Source organism: Petaurus breviceps, unplaced genomic scaffold (genome assembly GCF_028583685.1).
Source record: "Petaurus breviceps papuanus isolate PSGF00001 unplaced genomic scaffold, PetGlider_PUasm1.0 90591, whole genome shotgun sequence".
NCBI lineage: Eukaryota > Metazoa > Chordata > Mammalia > Diprotodontia > Petauridae > Petaurus > Petaurus breviceps.
The window spans coordinates 5,979,383-5,999,677 of NW_027187280.1; the positions used below are offsets into that span (position 1 = coordinate 5,979,383).

General features: G+C 48.4%; 2 protein-coding genes across 2 annotated transcripts in view; one reads left to right on the plus strand and one right to left on the minus strand.

Annotated features, from left to right (window-relative positions):
- LPIN3 (lipin 3) overlaps window positions 1-9,016 on the plus strand; it is a 33,872-nt gene extending 24,856 nt beyond the window's left edge. The window contains exons 13-21 of the mRNA XM_069063584.1: window positions 367-459; window positions 571-623; window positions 1,175-1,298; window positions 2,300-2,448; window positions 3,625-3,711; window positions 6,052-6,204; window positions 7,022-7,136; window positions 7,229-7,332; window positions 8,409-9,016. Of these exons, the coding sequence (XP_068919685.1) occupies window positions 367-459; window positions 571-623; window positions 1,175-1,298; window positions 2,300-2,448; window positions 3,625-3,711; window positions 6,052-6,204; window positions 7,022-7,136; window positions 7,229-7,332; window positions 8,409-8,562 (1,032 nt within the window). The 3' untranslated portion in view covers window positions 8,563-9,016. The remainder of the gene's footprint in view (window positions 1-366; window positions 460-570; window positions 624-1,174; window positions 1,299-2,299; window positions 2,449-3,624; window positions 3,712-6,051; window positions 6,205-7,021; window positions 7,137-7,228; window positions 7,333-8,408) is intronic.
- A 2,694-nt stretch (window positions 9,017-11,710) lies between these two features.
- EMILIN3 (elastin microfibril interfacer 3) overlaps window positions 11,711-20,295 on the minus strand; it is a 10,199-nt gene continuing 1,614 nt past the window's right edge. The window contains exons 2-4 of the mRNA XM_069063585.1: window positions 19,898-20,020; window positions 15,876-16,120; window positions 11,711-15,304 (exon numbers count right to left, since the gene is read on the minus strand). Coding sequence (XP_068919686.1) covers window positions 13,410-15,304; window positions 15,876-16,120; window positions 19,898-20,020 — 2,263 coding nt within the window. The 3' untranslated portion in view covers window positions 11,711-13,409. The remainder of the gene's footprint in view (window positions 15,305-15,875; window positions 16,121-19,897; window positions 20,021-20,295) is intronic.

A 20,295-nucleotide genomic window follows, 5' to 3' on the forward strand; every position in this document is an offset into this window, starting at 1 on the left:
CATATCATTTCTATTCTATTATTGATATTTCTTTGATCCACCATGAGGCCTAGACCAATGAATGCTGTTGTTAATCAGTACCCTGAACTAGAGGGGCAGTGCCAGCTCTCAAGCTTTGAGTCATGAATAATATAAGCAGTGCCCCCTGGAGTAAGTCCCATACCCCCTGACAAAGTAATCTCCCCTGAGAGCTCAGAGAGGTGCTTCAGAGAATTCTGCCAGAAAGGGTTTTCATTGTTAGTCTCCAATGGCAACTGGATGGGTGCCATTTGTTTGAGGGGATTATTCCCTGGAGAGGCCTGCCCTTGAGACCCATTGATGGACACCCTGCCCACTATGTCCTTCTTGATCTTGTCTGACATTCAGAGCATGATTGACAAGCTGGTAAAGGAGAAAATGCCCAGGAAGAGTGGCCGCTGGTGGTTCTCCTGGGGGCTAAAGGATGCAACAACTGAGGAGGTAGGTGATCATCTTTTGGAAGGGCCCAGACTGAGGGGAGATAGCATTGGCCTCAGGGACAAGATCTTTCCTTTTAACAAAGGGACTCATGGGGAAACTCTTCCTCTGCAGCATGAAGTCCAGGAGGTAGCATCTACTTCAAAGAAGACTTCCATCCAGCAGGAGTAAGTTATCTTGGTCAGGTCCCCAGGAAGTGCATTATAGTCTTAAAAAGTTGTCTGTGGGTACCCCAACAGATTAAGTGTATTATTTACTATCAGACAGCTAATCACTGTCAGAGACAAGATTCAAATCCAAGATTCCAAGTCCAGTGTTCCAACCATTTTACTACTTTTTTCTCTCTCCAAGATAAGCACACACAGTCTCATGAAATCTTCACAGGGATTTCACTACCTGCTGTCACCTGCAGGATACCAGGTAGCCAGGGATGACTGTTCTCACTGAGGAAGTGATTTACCCAAGGTCACAGTAGGGAAGTGACAGACATAGGACCAGAACCTTTGAATCCTCAGCTCAAAACTTTTTCTGTCAGACTGGGTCAACCCTACAGTGTTGGTACTTCAAAGCCTGCCCTGTCTAGGAAAAGCAATGCCTGGCAAGAAATGCCTTATGGAAAAAGACCTTCCCCATAGGCCCAGTGAAACTGGACTCTTTCTCTAAGTCTGAGTACCTTCAATCATGGTCAGATAAGTCCTCAAGCCTAGATTCTCTGCAGGGAGAAGATGGATAGTTTATCTGTTGAAGATTGCTCCTTAAGCAGCCTGGTGGTCTTGAATGCCCCACCCAAAAGTCGTATTTCTTCCTTCAAGAAGTCCCTTCGTCTCTCCTCTGATCAGATTGTAAGTTCAAGGTTTGGAGGGTTGGGCCATTCCTGCTTTTGGCTGGGTCCAGAAAAGCGTCCATGTTTCCATATTTCAGGAATGGGAGAGAGGGAGTTTGGGGGAAAGAAGAGGTCCAGGCAGAGGTGGGTAGCCTTAAAAAAAATACTGAGGCCTCATTAAGCTCTTTCTTTTGTGCTAAGCTGTAGTATTGCCTTTTGGATGGGCATTTAGGATGACCCTTTGTATGATATCTCCTTGGGTCTGCCTTATGAAGAATATAGCTCTGTGGCCAAGCTTGGGTGGTTATGTATGGGGTTCCATAACTACAGCCTCTATCCTGGATTCCCAGAGATAAGGCTGCCTAGAGTATTCTGCTGCTTGGAGAAGTTTCTTGCAGACTCCATCAAAATTTATCCCAGTCTGATGGAAAGGTCTTGAATCACCCAATGATATGTGTGATATGAAGTGGCCCTGAACACTTTCTCATACATGGACATTTGTAATGTACATTCTATGCAGTGTTGGCAGAGAGGGGGAGAAGGGGCTAGAGAGAGTATATAGAAATCTACTGCGTAGATTGGGTACTCTCGGCTGACTGGGTCTGCACCTCTTTGTTTCTCTGTGTCTGACCACTGCCAGGCCCTAGGTTGGGGAGGAGAGCCTTTGGGGAGAAAAAAGGAGGAGCGTGCTTCTCCTCAGAGAAATGGTGGACTGTGGGCAGGGAGTGAGGCAGACATAACCAATACATTGATTTATTTTGCTTAACTGTACTTTGTCGTACAGGACGGTTCTTTTTGGGGGTGAAGAGTCATTGGGAAGCAACAATTATGCTCTTGGAAGAGCTTCAATTTAAAACAATTTTTTTAAATAAAGAAGAGAGGAAGAGAAGTACTAACAGTAGTCCAGAGGCCGGTAGAGGGAGGCAGGAAGCCAGCTAGGCTAGATCTCTCAAACTGGAGAGGGATTGGGTCTTCCTGGGGCTACCTTTGACTCTCCCCTGGTTCCCTTGGACTGTCCAGCGAGATTTAAACCTGAGGGAGGGAGCCAATGATGTGGTGTTTAGTGTGACCACTCAGTACCAGGGCACCTGCCGTTGCCATGCCAACATCTACCTGTGGAACTGGTACGACAAAGTGGTGATCTCAGACATCGATGGAACCATCACCAAGTAAGAGACATAGCAAGAAAAGTAGGGAAGGGGGGAGAGGTGGGAGTGGGAGGGGTGGGCTTCGGGGGGGGGGTTGTGATCCCAAAGAGTCAAACACTTTCTCAATCTTGCTTGAAGTGGTAAGGATAGAGTGAAAGAGGCCTGGAGAACCAGGTCAAAGTGACCAGGTACTATCATGCTTAAAAAATGATATGACTGTGGTGTCCACCTCCTACACGGCTGACTAGAGCTCTTTGGAGCAAAGATGGATGAAGATAATGATTCTAACAATAACTCACATCTACATTATGAACTTAAAGTTTGCAAAGTGTTTGACATCTATGATCTACTATTATTACCGCCATCTTACAGCTAAGGAAGCCGGGGGAGGGGTCGGGGGGTCAGAGAGTTTAAGTGACTTACCCATGGTCACCCAGCTACTAAGTGTCTGAGATGGAATGAGAACGTGGTTCTTCCTAACTCCAGGTCCAGCAGCCCATCTGCTATAGCAAGATCACTCTGATCAGTCAGCAGGGTGATCCAAAGCATGGGTGGCACACCATGCCAGCTGCCTGCTGATCCAACAACTGGGAATGTTTTTGTTTTTATTTTTAAATAAAGTGTGATTATACTTTAAAGTGTAAAAAAAAATCCATTCTTAGCTCTTCTGGGCATTAAGGCAGCGAGCTGGATTTGGCCCTCAGGCCAAAATTGGTGGATCCCTGATCCTGATCCAAAGGTTTGGGCTTGCTCTTGTCTCCCTCATTTTTTGCCTTTGTATCGCTAGCACTTAACCCAGTGCTTGGCACATAATGAGTGCTTAGTAAATGCTTTTTCATGCATTCATTAACTCATAATTGTTCTGTTCTGGGAGCTGGACTCCTATCCAACAATCTCTAGTGAGTTTTTGGAAGCTTGTTCAGAGAGACAGCCCAGGGTAGTGGAAAGACCATTGCACTTGGAGTTAGAAGAAACCTAGGGGTTGAATCCCATCTCTGACACCCGCTGGCTATGTGACCACGATCAGGTCGATTCTTTGTGAGCCTTAGTTAACTCATCTATAAAATGGGGAAACTTGCACCACCTCATAAGGTTGTTGTGAAGAAAGTGCTAGATAAGCCTAATCGTTTGACTTTTCCTGAAGTCCTGGCACTGGGCCCAACCTGTCTCCATAAGCCTGACTTTTCTTTTTCCCAGGTCTGATGCTTTGGGTCACATTTTGCCCCAGCTGGGAAAGAACTGGACTCACCAAGGCATCATCAAGCTTTACCACAAAATTCACGTGTGAGTGCTTCTGGAAGGCTGAGGCTGTCTTGTAGTGGATTCTTGCTTTGGAGAGGGAAGGGGAAAATTTCTGCTTCTCTTCTCTGCCTAGGAACGAGTGCCCACTAGGCTGACCATCTGGGCTTCCAGGCTCTGTCCCAGGCATCTATCTTTAGCAATTTCTTAAATGGAAAGACTAAGTGAGAGGGGATGGGGGGGAAGGACCCAAAGCTTTCCATTGAAATGACTGAAGTTAGCACCTCATGGATTGTACCTTCAGTGATATTGAATTCAGCATCTCTGACTCTGCACAGTATCTCTGGAGTACCTGAGAGAACAGAGGGCATTGCTCCTGGTGGCAACCCTTTGACTTCAGGCAGACTTTCTGTTCAGGGCCCCAAAGTTCACTTTATCTACTGTCCCTAAAGGATTGACTGGGAGAATGAATGGGTATCATGGAGGGGTGGGTAGGGATGGAGGAGAGGGAGATAGGCAGCAGATCAGATTTGCCACAGGATGGCAGTGTCTGCCACTTGAGAGAAAACCAGGGCATAATTCAATGGGGGCTGAGACTTCCCCTGGCATTTTTTCTTAGTAGCTCAGTTCTGACCTCAAGGTCTGAGAAGAAGCTAGGTGGCATGGTGGCTCACCTTCAGAGAGGGGCTATTTGATCCTGGCAGGGTGACAGAGTTTCTGGGATAGCATACTGGCTTCTCCACATGCCCTTTCCTCCTTGTGGCCAGCGAAAGTAACAGGCCATAGGTTTACCCAGGCCCTTTGTGAAGTCTCTAAAGTCCATAACAGCCATTTTAACCCAACCCTTCCAACACCACCAAAGAAGGGAGAGAAGAAATTTATGAATTGAGGATTAGAAGAAATCTCAAAGTCTAGTCTAGGGGTGGGGAACCTGTGGCCTTGAGGTTGCAGGTTCCCACCCCTGGTCTGGTCTCTCCCTCTTTTCTGAAAGCCTTGCAAATTTTCTTTAAAATCCAGAAACAAATTCTTGAGAAATTCATGTTTCTATTATCTGTGTAGGTTTCTGTTATACTGTATCAGCAATGCAATATTCACAATGCCTACGGAAATTGTAAATATGCTGATGTGGTTATCAATAATAAAATATATCAGGCTTTCTATATGGGGGATGAAGAGAGAACATTTATTAAAATACCAAAAGACTGAGTCCCAAAACCAGAAAGTCAAAGCCATCAGAGTAGTTACGAAATTGGCACAGGCAATTAAAGTAGAAAGCACCCACATTCTCAAGCCTTTAAAACAGAATAGGCTACCTCAGGCAAAGGTCCTCCTCTCTCCACTCACAGCAACCACCCAGCATCCAGGAAGTGCGCTCCCAGCAGCTCTAGCCCCTGGCATTCCTCAGCAGGAGTCCTTAGCAGAAATTCTGTCTGACTCAAAAAGGGGTTCGCGCTTCTGCTGCTGCTGCCTCTGCTGCTGCTACCACCTTTGCCGCCACTGCTAGCCACCACAGGAACTCTAGCTTGGCTTCCGCTTCCTCTTGCTCCGCCCCTTCCTGCTACGTCAGCAAGTCCAATGGGGCATGGAAGATCTTTAAATCCCATAACCCTTACATATACTTAAGCTTCTTCAGTCCCTTCTGCTACAGTAGGATGCCATTTATTCTTAGCCTATTTACCACAAATTCAGAGGACAATTGTTCTTCTCGTTCATAATGGGTCCTTCCTAGCACTCAGGACTTTGCTTCAGTGCCTCCTCAGCCACCCTTCTTCAAGTGAAATAGCTGTAGGGCCCCTAACCATCCTGTAACCTGGGCCACAGCTTTATGTTTTGCTTTTTCTCTACATTGGCTTGTGCTCTGGCCCCTCCAGGTGTGAATGAATAAAGGAATGAATGAATATGAGTGAATGGATGAATGAAAAGAGCACTATGTGTAAAGCAGTATTTGAGGTGCTGAGGATACAAATAGACAAACAAGGTGATCCCTGCTTTCAAGATGAAAAGAGGGGGGCAGGTGTGGCTGCTGGCATTGGCCTAAGTCTAAGCCTATTCCTTGGGGAGAGTGGGTCTGAAAGGTTCAGAACACCACATGGCCTTTCTGACCTTTCCCTCTGGATCTGAGCCTCTGCCCTGAACTGTGCCATTGGTGATGCTGAAGGCCACATCCCAGATGGGGAAAGTCCTGCTCAGAGCACCTCCTCTTCTCATAGTGACTTTGGAGCGTGGGAAAGACGAGCGTAACTCTGGGCACCAGTGCCTGCCATTGTCTCGGCAGATTCCCCCTGCTGGTTGTTGTCTGCTCTCCTGGCAGGGTTAACTGGGAGAGCTGATTCTGGTGGCCATCAGGGGACCATCTGTAACAGGTTCTGTGGTCTCTCTCTCCAGAAATGGGTACAAATTCCTTTATTGCTCAGCCCGATCCATTGGCATGGCGGACCTCACTAGGGGCTACTTGCAGTGGGTGAATGAGCATGGCTATGTTCTTCCCAAAGGCCCTCTCCTCTTGACCCCCAGTGGCCTCTTCTCTGCCCTTCACAGGTAAAATGTAACCCTTCTCCCTATCCAAATTCATTAGAGTTTATGATGTCCCTGGAATCAACCAATCAATAAGCATTTATTAAGAGCTTACAATGTACCAGGCATTTGTGCTATGTATGGAACATCTCAAAATGACATTGGCAGGTCTCTGTCCCTTTATCCTGGGCACTTTGGAACTTGGTCCTGTTCACTGAGGAAGTTGTTGTTCCCACTAGAAGATTCTTGATGTCTATGGGGTGAGGATGAAGTCAAGGCTCCTGTAAGGAAGCCACCTCTGGGGGTGGTGGACTATATGTGGATGTTTCTCACCATCCAAAACAGGATCCTAAAATCTCTCACTTGTTGTCTTCCCCCTTCCTGTTCTCCAATGTCAATCGATAACCATCATTACTACCGTTCACTGTTAAGGTCCACCAAGTGCTTTTCCTATCATTTCAGTAGGATATTATCCCAGTTTTACATATAAAGAAACTGTCCAAGAGAGGCATTGTGCCCGTTGTCATACGAGCAGCTGGGATGTGAAGCTGGGTCTCTTGGATCCATGTCACGAGATCTTCCCACTGAATCATGTCCACCTCTTGGCACTTTCCATCAGCTCCTTGGGAGAGGGCTAAAGCCCTTGATCCCCTATGCAGCACTACACTTAGAGTTAGAAGAGACCTGTATTCAAATCTCACCTCTTACTTGTGTTAGTTGTTAGCTTATGAAGCCTGATCTCATTTTCCTCTTCTGTAAAATGGGGGTAATAACCCCTATAGGACCTATGTCACAGGGTGGATCAGCTACTATGACTCTCTCTGCCCATTGGTCTCCCCAGGGAAGTAGTTGAAAAGAAGCCTGAGGTGTTCAAGATTGCATGCCTAACTGACATCCATCATCTATTCCTGCCCCACGGAGATCCCTTCTTTGCTGGTTTTGGGAACCGTGACAGTGTGAGTGTGTCCTCTGTCCACCTTCTGAGATCGGCTGGGTTGGGTCAGGCCCTTCCTTCCCTCCTCTCCAACTTCTCCCTGTTCTTCTCCAGGATGTCTATGCCTATCTTCATGTAGGGATACCCAAATCCCGAATCTTCACTGTCAACCCCCAAGGAGAGCTCATTCAGGAACTTATCAAGAACCACAAAACCACGTAAGTTTCACTCTCAAATCAGAGGCCACCCACCTAGTCCATCTCCCTCATCTAATGGATGGGGAAACTGAGGCACGTGGAGCTTAAAGAACTTGCCAAGATCACCAGGGAGCAAGTATCAGGGATAGAATTTGAACCCAGTTCCTCTGACTCCAGAGGTAGCATTCTTTACATTGTACTGTGTCAGCTAGATGGTACCTGCAATAGAGCACTGGGCCTGGAGTCAAGAAGACCTGAATTCAAATCCAACCTCAGACACTTATTAGTTATGTGACCCATGGCAAGTCACTTAACCGCTATTTCCTCACTTGTAAAATGGGGATAATGATAGCACCTACCTTGAAAGGTTGTTATGAGAAAATAATTATAAAGTACTTAGCACAGGACCTGATACATGGTAAGCCTTCTATAAATGTTGGCTATTATTATGGTGTTACCTTTGATCTATTACACAAGAACACTTGTGATAAGATAGAATAGGTTGAAAAGAAAAAAGAAAAGAAAGAAATTGGTTGAGGCTAGCCTCAGACCCCTGGGCTTCTCATTTCTACCACCTACATCCTGCCCTGTCTCTGAAGCCTGGGTTTCCAGGTAAGTAGAGATGCCACCTGTCTGAGAGACCTGGAATCAACAACATAGGTTGCTTGGTTGAAGTTTCCAAGGTGTAGAGTGCATTGCCAACTGTAGCTCACTATGCAAATACCAGCTCTTATCTCAGGTGAGAAGCCATTGTGGTCACATGGATAGAGAATGGGCCTCAAAACCAGGGAGATCTGCGTCCAAGCCCCAACTCTCAAAAATGCTGGCAAGAGGGTCTTCAGCAAGTCCCTGTGCTCAGGGCACCTCTCCAATTATAAATGGCAGAGGAGGTACCAACCTGCATTGTTAGAGGACATTTCCTCACTCATGAGATCCATTTTCCAATGAAATCACAGGTCCTGTTCTTACACTTATTCCAGTTGAGAAAAGATTTGGTGAAGCCAGAGAGGATGGTCCCTTAACTTGAGCTAGGTCATGGCAGCAGGACCTAGAATTGGGGCTAGTCCTTGCTTCACATTCTCTTTTCCTTCCTGTAGGTATGACCAACTCGGGGAAACCGTGGAGCTCATCTTTCCACCTGTAAAAATGGGACCCAGTGTGAAGCTGGTCAATCCAGAGTATAGCCAGTTCTGCTACTGGAGGATTCCCTTCCTTACACTTTCCCTGAAAGACCTCACAAGCATGGATTAGAACCTTTCCCCACCCATTCTACCCCTGCCCCAACCACACATGCATGCACATGCATGCACATATCCCCTTCTCCTCCCACTACATGCACACACACACATATTTACATACACACACACCTGGCTTCAGGAGGGCAAGAGTTAGCCCATATTCTCTTCTATGGTCCCAGGATTGCATGAGGGCCTAATTCAGAACTGGAAATGCCAATGTGATCTACATGTCCTTGTCCCAGCATGGGCTGTGATGGATTGTGGTCTGTGACACTGAGCAGAGTAGCATGGCAGGGGGACAGCATGGACCCAGGGGCCTACTACTGCCTGGCCAAATGACTCTAGCCATCCTTCTCACCCTAGAATGTGGGAATACAGCATTAGAGCAGAGGAGGGGAGGGGAGGGGACCCAGTGTGGAAAGAGGTCTGTCTTGCTGCCCTGGAGAGATTAAACCATGAAGTGTGTAGCTGCCCTTGCCATCTATTCTATGCCTCGACCTGCCTGTGTGTCTATCCATTGTCCAGGTTTATGCATCCCTCATTCATAGGATTGTTTCCCTTTGAGCTCATTCCCTGAGCAGCATCTTGGTGCAGTGGAAAATGTACCGTACTGGGAGTCAGGAAACTTGGGTTCAAATTCTGGCTCTATCCCTCACTACTTTTGTGACTTTGAGAAAGTCGTTTCCTTCATTTGGGCCCCCACTTCCTAATTTGTAAAATGATTTAATTCAATGATTTCCAAGGTCTTTTCAAGCTCAAAATCCTGGGGCTATGTGAGTGTCCATGTAGCATAGCAGATAAAACCGTGTTCAGAGTGAGAATTGGGTTCAAATGCCACCTTGGACACAGAATTGTATCAAATGAAATAATATTTGTAAGGTGCTTTGCAAATGTTATAAAGAACTACATAAATGTCAACTATTGTTATAATTATGACTTGTAAGGCACCTTCTGGCTCTCTTGCGGTTCCTTCTGTCTCCACCTGTCTGTCCATCCTTCTCCTAGGCTTCTTCTGTCTCCTCATTCTGTCCCCAGTTTTCTGGCCTAAAGAGCAGATCACTATGGAATGTCTTCTAGCTCCTCCTGCCCCCTCTCCATTCTCCCCTGTCCAGGTGTGTGTTGACACATACTATCTCTTGGGTTGTTCTTTCTGAGGGCAGAGAACAGAAATGGAATCTCCACCTTGGGGTTCCAGTGTGAGGGATGATTGGCATCACCAAGGGGACAGAATCAGAGAAATCCAGAACATTAGAGTAGGATGGAATCAGAGAACTATTCTAATCCAACTCCCTCATTTTATACATGAAGAAACTCAGACCTATAAGAGGGGTAATGATCTGCCAAAGATCACATAAGAAGGCAGCTAGTCAGAGGGTACTTGAACCTAGGTATTCACATCTAGGGTTCTCACCCCTGTACCATGCTGCCTTGTGATGTTTAATGGTCCAGAATATGGTTTATAGTCAAGGACAAGGGTTATGAAATGTGGGTAGCGATGTTTAGTGAGCAGGGACATAGCTTATATTCAGAGACAAGAATTCTAGTTAAGTGTGAGGATATTGGGCAGGACAATAGCTTATATTCAGAACTTGTAAAATGTGGGTAAATGTGGGTATAGTGAGCAGGGGCATGGCTTATATTCAGGGCTGTTATAAATGTGGTTAAGAAGGCTTTCTCCCATAGTCTAATTCCCTTTTCTTCATGAAATGTGTATATGTCTGTGTGTGTGGGGGGAAGTGGGGTGACTCTGTGCCTTCCTCCAGGACAAGCATATGCTTAAACAGCTGAAACATCTGCCTTAGCACCTGGGCCAGTTAATGTGGACAGCAGGATCCTGAGTCTTTTGGGAAATGGATTTTGGTCTTCCTTCCCAGAGGATATTGGCCTATTCAGTCAGCCTTCAGCCCTTTCAGACCTATTTAGAGGTGGGGTGAGGAGCCCATAGGGTTTATGCATAAGCTATTCTACTCCCAAGGTAGTAGAGGTCTCTGGTCACTCTCTGGACCTTCCCAACATTTGGGGGCTGTTGAGAGAATATCGCTCACTGGTCAGAGAACTAACAGCCTTGGGACTGGCTTGTTCAGAGAGTGAGCAATTCTTTGTCTCTGAAGGAAATCCTGCAATCCCATCTCCTGGGCCCTCAAGACCTGCCCCGAGTTTGCCCTTTGCTCTTGCAGGGATCAAGTTAGTGACCTAACATAGGATCCCTCTTGACTCAGCTTGGGGAGTCAACCAGTTGCTTAAGGTTTTATATAAAACCTAAAAATATTCAAGGTGGGAGGGACAGTTAGAGATGATCTGGGTCAACCTTTCTGATTTTACAGGTAAGAAAGTGAAGGTGAAGTGTCTTATCTACTATTACTACCATTTATAATAATAATAACTTGCATCTATATAGCCCTTTAACTTTTGCAAAGCACTTTCCTTAACTCATTTGATCCTCACAAAAACCCTGGGAGGTAGGTGTTATGGTTATCCCTATTTACAGAGGAGGAAACTGAGGCACATAGACAAGTACCTTGTCCTTGTAGCTAGCAAGGGAGGTAGGATTCACAGTCTAGTCTCCCTGACTCCAAGTCCTCTGCTCTATCCATTGTGCCACCTAACTACCTCAACATCACACAAGTACAGAGATAGGCTAGGAACCCAGGTCTCCTGACCCAGTCCTGAGTTCTGTCCATGCTACCATTCTGAGCAGCCAAAACAAAAGCATTTTTTCCTCCTTGGTTGATGGTACATTGGGTGGTGTACATTGCCTGCTTGTCCCGTTCCCATTCCATTGTCCTTGGCCTAACGCAGGACGCCTTCGGGAAGTCAACCAAGTACTTATCATATAACAGAACTCTAAAAAGAATTATTCAAGGTGGGAGGGACATTAGAAAAGGCCTGGGTCAGCCTTTCCAATTTTACATGTAAGGAAGTGTAGTTTCTCTCTCTTCCCTGTGCCTCTGTCTGTGCCTCAGAGCTGTTATGGTTTGGAGTCTGGTGCCCCCCTTCCCAGAGTCTGGTAACTGACACTTCTAAGTCAGAAAGGATCCCCAAATCCATTTGAATTCCTGTGGAGACAGCCTTGGGACAAAGACCCTGGTGTGAGGAGGCAGGCATGACCCTGCCGTGTCCCCTCAGTCCCGGGTCCTGTTTCTCATAATCAAAGGGATCACTTTCTGACTGGCAAGAAGCTTTAATCCATTTCCTGCCCTCCCCAAACATAACAAACAGTTTCAGATCCAAATGAAACACATAATATCAAAAGAAAACAAGGGAGACCTAGCAGGATCTTCTACATGGAAGGAGTGGGCATCATTTCTTTCCCACCTCTGCCTGATCGGGAAAAGACCCATGCCCACTCTAATGGGACCCGCTGTGTGCTGGGCTCAGGTTCCCCCTCTCCCAACGCCTCAGTTCTGTCCTGAGAGGACCGGAACCCACTTCCTAGAGGAAGTCAAGTCAAGGTTCTAGGTCCTCCCTGTCCCTGAGCAGATGGAGCCAGGCAGGGAGCCTTTTCTAAATGGCCTTGGGAGAGGCCCGATTAGCACCATCAATCCCAAGCTGCTGCTCCTCAGCTTGGGGATGGCTCCATGCCTGATGTCCCACCAAGCAGGCCTGTGGGTGGCTGACTGGCTGGGCATTAGGATCTGCACAATCTCACCCTGGCTGTTCTTGAAAATGACTGTGCTTTACTGAGATTCCACCTATTTGGTTGGAGAATTCCCACTTCAATAGGAATCTTACGAATGGAGACAAAGGATGAGACAGGATTATAGCATTTAGAGCTGGAAGGGGATCTTCAAGATCATCTTCTCCAAACCCCACTCCCCATTTTACAGATGAGGAAACTGAGGCCCAAAGATCCTGACCTGTTCAAAGTCACACAGGTAGTAAATAGTCACGCTGGGGTTTCACCCCACATCCTGACTCCAAATCTTATGTTCTTTTCATGACACCACAGGAACTGGCCAAAATCCCAGCTTCCCCAGGGGCCATGCTTAGTAGAGGGTCCTTTCCTTCAAGGGATAGAAATGGATATGAGGGGAAAACAGTCTAATGAGTTCCTGTATCTTTAAGAACTTCCGTTGCTGAATGCTACCTTTGTTCTTTTCTTTGAGGGACTGCTTTCCTTCCCCTCCAGAAGGAAAGGGGCAGGGGAGGCCCCTAAGGAAGAGCTTGGCCATCTCTAGGGTGAATCCCCCCCACCCCGGGTTTTCCCAGTCAGTCTGAGCACTTAGTGTCCTCAGACCTAGAAATAAAGGCTCCTCATACAGATGCAAAGCTGCCACAAATGGGAAAGAAGAGTCCCAGAAGGGAGAGCTTTCCCTCTCAGCTACCCAGGCATGGGCACCCTGGGGATCTTGCTGAGAACAAAGTCTGAGGGACGCCCGAAGGAGAGGCATCGGTGGGATGAGAATGGGAGAAAAGGAAGGAATCTGGTTTCCATGGAACAAAGATGGAAGTCTTGGGAGAAGGCTAGCTCATCCTGGTGATGGAGATGAAACCTAACAGTCATTGCCCAAGTGAACACAAATGTCTGGGGCTTGGTGGCTAGAATCCTGTGGGCCTGAGGTTGTTGAAAAAGCCTTAAAGAGGCAGCAGAGTCCAGTCCCCTTTGCCCAGGCATAACAACCAGCATCTAGGGCACTCCTAGATTTTCTAGCTTGAGTTGCACTGAGAATGGCTGGGGCGTTCTGTATTTTGGCAGTTAAGATGGCTTTATGAGTTATGCGATGATGAGCCGAGATGATGGGAATTATCCTGGAAGTTTCCCAATGGTTTTTCAATGTGATGGGCCTGGGGGCGACTTTTGACCCCAGAAAAGAGAACCTCAAGGGCCTCAAGCCAAGCTTGATCCTGTATCATCTTCGTCTAGTTCTCCTGCTGCTCTCCAGGCACTGGCAGAGGCCCAATGTGCTCAGACAGTTCAGCCACTTTGGCCTGGCAGTCCATGAGGCCATCTCGAAGGCTGATGATCTCTTGGGAATGGGCAGCCAAGGTTCTGTTCAGCTGGTCCATGTGATCCCACAGCCCCTCTACCCTTCTCAGGACCTCATCCTGAAGACTGTCCAGGCCTCCAGCAATAAGGCCAAGCTTCCCACATGTGCTCTCCACCTGGGCCACCCGCTGTTCAAAGTGGCCCATCTCCTGCTGCACTTTCCTTGCTGCATCTTGGCAACTGCTCAGGTCACCAGCAACCCTGGCTTTGAACCTCTCCAAGTCCCCCTTGAGGCTTGTGACCTGCTTGTTACTCACCAGGAGCCTGGATCCCTGATCACTGACCTTGGCTTGGATTGAGTGGACCTCGTCCTCCACTCTTCGCTCCCGTTCATCAAGTGAGGAGTTGACGTACAAGATGGTGTCAGAGTACTGACTGACTGAGTCTTTGAGGCCAGTGAGGGATTTGCTAACAGTGTTGAGGTTGATCTTGAGCAGAGTGATTTCTCCTTGGAGAGAGTTGGTCACAGCTTCCTCCAGCTGTCTCTGGATTTCCGAGACAGTGGCATTGAGCTTCTGAAGGAGGTCGGCATTGCTGTCGACCTGGTGCAGCAGGGCTCTGCTCTTGCTCTGACATTCTTTCACTTCGGTGGTGAGGGTCTCCATGTCTTTCAATGAGGAGCCAGCAGAACATAAGCTCTCCAGGGAAGTGAGCCTGCTCTCCACCACGGCCAGCTCCCGGATGGTCTGCTGCCGGCTGCTGGCCACTTCCATCTGCACTGAGGGCACGGCTACCCCTTCCATAGATCTCAGGGTGCTGATGTTTCCCAACTCACCTATGACGGTCATGAACCTATCCTCCATGGTCTGCATTCTATCCTCCACTGTTGTCCTGATGCCATCTAGCTCAGAGCCCACTAAGCCCTTCATGCTTTCTTCTAGGTCTTGGCAACAGCCACCTGCACCTCCCTCTGTAGCATTAAGCCTGGCCTCCAGGTTTTCTAATCGCTGGTCAACAAAGTTGTCCAAGATGGTGGTGGGGATTGGGCTCATTTCCCCATCTACCTGGGAGGCCTGACTACTCTGAGCTTCAGCAAGGGTGTGCAGGCCCTTCTCAAGGATGTCCATCCTTTCGGTGACAAATGTCAAGTGGCTACAGCAGTCCTCCACCATGGTCAGTCCCTGGATCTGAGTCTCCAGCAGGGAGAGTTCTTTTTTGATCTCCAGCTCCTTGCCATCCAGGCTCTGCTGCAGCCTGAGGCTAGTGGCTTTTTCCTCCTCACACTGCTGCTGCATCTCCTTGATTCGGAAGTCACACGTAGTCTGCAGGTCAAGTAGTTTCTTCTCAAAGCCATCCAACAGGTCACCCCAGAGGTGGCTTAGTCTCTGGTCGATGTATTCCTCCAGCAGGGTCAGGGAGGTGAGTGGAGATGGCCGGGTCCCCTCCAGTAGGTGTTTTATCTGAGTATCATGACCCAGGACCAGGCTGTGAACCTCGTCTAGCAGGCTGGTCTTGGTCTTCAGGACATCATTTACTTCTGTCACCTTGGTCAGGATCTCCCCTAGTGTTGGGAATGGGCCCCCTGCTTTGTCTGCAGGATCCACAACTCCACCAGGGATTATTCCAAAGCCCACAGGGGCATCTGGAGCAGTGGGGGGATTCCCCAGGGCACCAGTCATCCTGCTGCTGTCCTCATGAACAGTCAACTGTAAGTGGTCTCCTAGCCCAGCCACAAGTCCACTGAGGGTACCATAGGACTGCGTGAGGCGCTGGACATCACCCTCCAGTCGAGCTAGCCTTTCACCGAACAGTCCAGGGCCTTTCCTACCTGGGAAGGAGAAAATGGAATAAAAGAATATAGATATGGGATTTCCCCCAGACCTGGGGGGGGCGGGGAATCTGTGACTTTGAGGCCACACATGACCCTCTAGGTCCTCAAGTGCGACCCTTTGACTGAATTCAAACTTGTTAAGTAACCTAGAGGGTCACATGTGGCCTTGAAGCCACCGGTTCCCTGCCCTTGCCCCAGACATACTCTTCACTCACCTTCCAGGACAGATCATAGGTTGTTAAAGACTAGAAGGTACCTCTGGAGGTCATCAAGCCCAACCCCTTCATTTTACAAACGAGAAACTGAGTCCCAGAGAGGGGAGATGACTACCCAAAGTCACACAGTGAATATTCAAAATCAATTGGATTCCTCACCCTACCCCAAGCCACTAGTTTCCCTTAGTGGGGTGTGGGAAAGAATGTAGAAAGAGGTTCTGGGTACTTTGTCCCTGGCCCCTGCTACTCTCCCAGCCTGGAATGGCCTTCATAGTACTATAGGCCTGAATAGGCCTAGCTTCTGGTGCCTTGTTTCAGAGAACTCTGCAGTAGCTGGCTATTCATTGGCTCACCATAGGGATGGCTCTTGGGTCCTGGAAAGGGGCTGGTGGGCAGTCTGGCATAAGGAGGCACTCTCAGGCCTGGAAATGGTTTCTGCCCAGAGGGAGTCTGGGGGCGTGGTTGAGGTAGGAAGGTTCCCGAGTCAGTGAGAGGATCAGAGCAGCCTTCTCCTGTCAGGCCCTGGCAGCAACGCCAGGCCAGCTCCGTGATGGTCTTGTAGCCAATCTTATATCTGGGTCTAAGGAGGGTGCGGTACCTGGGATGGAGAGGAAATTGACTTCTGTCACTAATGATGATATGACAACAGCAATAGCCCCTGTTCAGATCAGCCCAACCACACAGCCCTTGATCTGAAAGAACAGAGACAGCCAGTGCAGAAGGGGAAGGAAGAGAGGCCATCGTGGTCCACAACAATGATATCCTGAGTGTACAATGCTAAAAACCACTCTTTATGGTTCCTGACAACAACCTTACAAGGTCAATCTTGCGAGTGTTATCCCCACGTTAAACAATGAAGAAATTGAGTCCCAGAGAGGTTAAAATGATGTGCTCGGGGCGGCTAGGTGGTGCAGTGGATAGAACACCAGCCTTGGAGTCAGGAGGACCTGAGTTCAAATCTGTCTTCAGACACTTGACACGTTTACTAGCCATCTGACCTTGGGCAAGTCAACCCCAATTGCCCTGCCTTCCACCCTCCAAAGAGCAAAAAAAAATTAAAATGACGTGCTCATGGTCACTCAGTGTCCAAGCTGAGACCCAAACCCAGATGGCCTTATCTCTAAAGGCCAAAATAATTGTGCAGAGCTCACTTTCCTCTCCTCCCTGCCCTCACTACTCCCCCAACTCTCCCTTAAGAAGCAGTAGTGGTGGGTTCAGATGAGGCTATTGAGGCTTCTTTCATTAGTCAGGCACAGGTAGATAGTCCACATGCTCCTTGGAGATAGGGGGAGAGGGGAGAGAGGAGAGGGGAGAGGGGAGAGGTGATGGCAGTGGCTATCCCACCATCATCCTGGGCTGAGGCTGCAGGATCCCAGATACCCAGGGTCCTAAATATTGCCTGAAGGGCCTTCCCTTGATCAGTATCATCTGCTCTTCCCTCTTTAGTCTACAGGTGAGGTGGAACACAGGGTGCCATGGAGGATACCGTGGGCGTGCCCTATGCCACAGGCTGAGCATTCATGTCTTCTAGGAAGAAGCTGCTGCTTGTCCCTGCTCAGACTGCATCTGGAGTGTTCTGTAGTTCTGCATGCTGGAGTAGAAGGACATTGATGATCCCAAGGTCATAGATTTCAGGCTAGAGAGGATCTTAAGAAGTCAGCTTCACCATCTCCATTTTACAGATCAGGAAACTGGGGCCCAGAGATGCTAAACGGCTTGCCCAGAGTCATGCTGCCTATGAGGATCCAAGGACAAATTAAAGTTCAGGTCTTTATGGTTCTGAATCGCTGAGTGTCCGGAGGAGGGCAGCCAGCACTGTGGAGTGCCTCTCATCTATGCCGTGTGAAGACTAGGAGAGAAGGCTTACAGAAAATGGCAGCTTCTATTGAGTGCTCGACAGGCGGTAATCAGGAAGAGGAATTCAGTTTTTTCTCTTTGTCACCAGAGAGTAAAACTAGGAGAAATGGGGGGATGATGCCTATAAGTAGTAGAGGCATGTGAACAAAGAATGGGCTGCCTCAGGAAGAGATAGGCTCCCCATACCTGGGGGTCTCCAAGCCAGGCCTGGAGGAACACTTAGAAGATGTGCTATAAGGGAGATTCCTTTTCAGGTATAGGTTGTACTAGGTGGTACACAAGGCCCCCTCCACCTCTGAAACTCCAGTGTGTCCTTGAGAACTGACTTAAGTAAGTGGTGGTATGGGCAGTGCTTTAGCTAGAGCAGGGAGGGGAAACCTGCAGCCTCAAGGCCTTCTAGGTCCTCAAGTGTGGCTCTTTGAGTTCAAGTTGGCCTCCCAGGTCCTCGAGTGTGGCCCTTTGAATCCAAGTTGGGCTTCTAGGTCCTCACCTAGAAGACCAACTTGGACTCAGTCAAAGGGCCACACTTGAGGACCTAGAAGACCACATGTGGCCTTGAGGCCAACAGGTTCCCCAACCCTGAGTCAGAGTCCCATCCTGTCTGGGAGGCTCACTCCTCTCTGTAGCTATAGGAGGGGTGGCCAGACACTGTGTCGTCCTTCCCTCTTCAGGGAATGCTCTGGAGGCTACATCCCTCCCTAAGAGTTCTCAGACTCTAAGCCACGAGTAGAGGCTGAGAGGTGTCAGAGAAAGCACGCTGGGCTTGGGATCTAGAGACCTGAGTTTGAATCCCTAGCCTGACACTTTACAGTTGTCCACCTTTAGGCAACACCTATTTCTCAGAGGCTCCATTTTCTTATCTGTAAAATGTGCCCTGCCAACTGGAGTTATTACTAAATCCACATCTGCTTCTGCCAGAAAAACCTAGATGATTCTGGCATAAACCTCAAGTATCTCCTGCCTTCCTCACCTGACAAGCTCCAAACTACCCCCTCCTCCCAACCAGATGAGGTCTGGGCACCTCTAGCTGAAGAATCCTACCCTACAGACATACTTATACGCCCTTTAGCAGGGGTGTGTAAGGGAGAGGGGATGAGAGCTGGGGTTGGGCAGGACTGACCTTGTGACTTCAGGGGCAAAAAACTGAGGAAAAGGCTGGTTACTGAGTCCTGGAAAAGGGCAGCACAGGCTTGGATCCCTCTCCTTTGCTAGCCCCACCTCCCTAATTGGGAAGGTAATGCTGGTGGAAAGGAGAACTGAGGGGCTTGAGGGGAGGCAGGAGAGGTGAATGGGAACAGTGGCAGTGGGGGAGCCCCTGAGTTGTCCTCCTTCCCTGCCTATCAGGCAGAGAACCCCCTACACTCTAGCATCTTGGCTCCTGTCTGCTCCCACTGGAGAGGTCCACATGACTTGAAGGTTTCCACTCCTCCCGGGCCTGTTCCATGATCTCAGCTGCAGGCAGTATGACCGCCCTGGCTTTCTAGGATTCAGGGGGAGGCCCGAGGGCAGGACTGTACAGCCTGGCTCTCTTGTTCACATGACACATACAGATGCCCTGGCAGATGGGCATCCTCACACAGACCCACGCCTCCACACTTTCTCAGAGATGTCTCCACATTGGCATACCTTCACATGCACATGCATAGACATGCACTTTGAAACACACACATCCACACACACACCTACACACTTTTCCAGAAATGAATCCAGCTACATGCTGATCTAACCTTCCATAGATGCCCATGCATAACCACTTTTTCTAGGAGACATACGCATACTTGTATAGACACACTCTCATACAGACACACAAGTATACATACCCTGTAAGAGACAAATCCACAGGCATGCTTTCCCCCTCACGTATAAACATGCATAAACATGTGCTCCAGATTCACACATATACATTTCCCATACAGAGAAAGAGAGAGAGAGAGAGAGAGAGAGAGAGAGAGAGAGAGAGAGAGAGAAATGGTCTTAATGTTGCATACATAATGCCTACTTGACCTAGTCCAGAGTTTCTTAAAATTTTTTGTGTCCTGGACTCCTTTGGCAGTCTGGTGAAACCAACAGACACTTCAGAATAATGGGGTTTTTGCTTGTTTGTTTTACATTCATAATTGGAGGAAATGCTGAATTTCAGTTAGAAGTTAGTGAAATAAATTTGCAATTTTTTTCCCATATAAGTTGACAGACTCCCTAAAATCTGTCCAGGCTAAGAACCCCTAGTATAGATACCCACCCCCTTCCCTCTATTTCCTCACCATCTCACCTCTCCCTAACAGCCCTGGTTCCACTGTCATCACTTCTCTGAAACTTCACTCTCCAAGACTCTTGGGGAACTCCTCTTGCCCAAATCCATAGGGGATAGAGGAATTTTTTGGTCCTCATCCTCTAGGATATCTTTGCAACACTGGGCACTATTGATCATCCCCTTCTCCTGGATCCTCCCTCCTCCCTTAGCTTCTGTGATGGTACTATTCCTCTCCCCTCCCCAACCTAACTTCTGACAGGTACTCACACCACGGTTCCTGGGCATTTGGGGCCCCAGCTGCATTTGTGATACTCCGCCTTGATGTAGCTCTCAGCCCCATCCTGCAAAATGCATGTCACGTTCTTCTGGACCACGTAAGCACAGAGCATGCTGGGAAGGCAGAGCAGTCTGTCAGGGTCTCTGACCAGAGTGTCTTCCCTCTCAGAATACATTTCTCCTCTTCCCTTCCCCACCCCATATTCCTTCCTCCCTTTACTCTTCAACATATATCCTTGGCATCGGACATTACCACTCTACCCACCTCCCAAACAGGTCTCTCCGCTTTTCTTGTTAGGATCCTTCCTCGGGCCACAGACCCAGAGGCTACCTGACCCTTAAACTCCAAGATAGCTGAAGACTGCAATATTAACCCCACCCACCAAGCT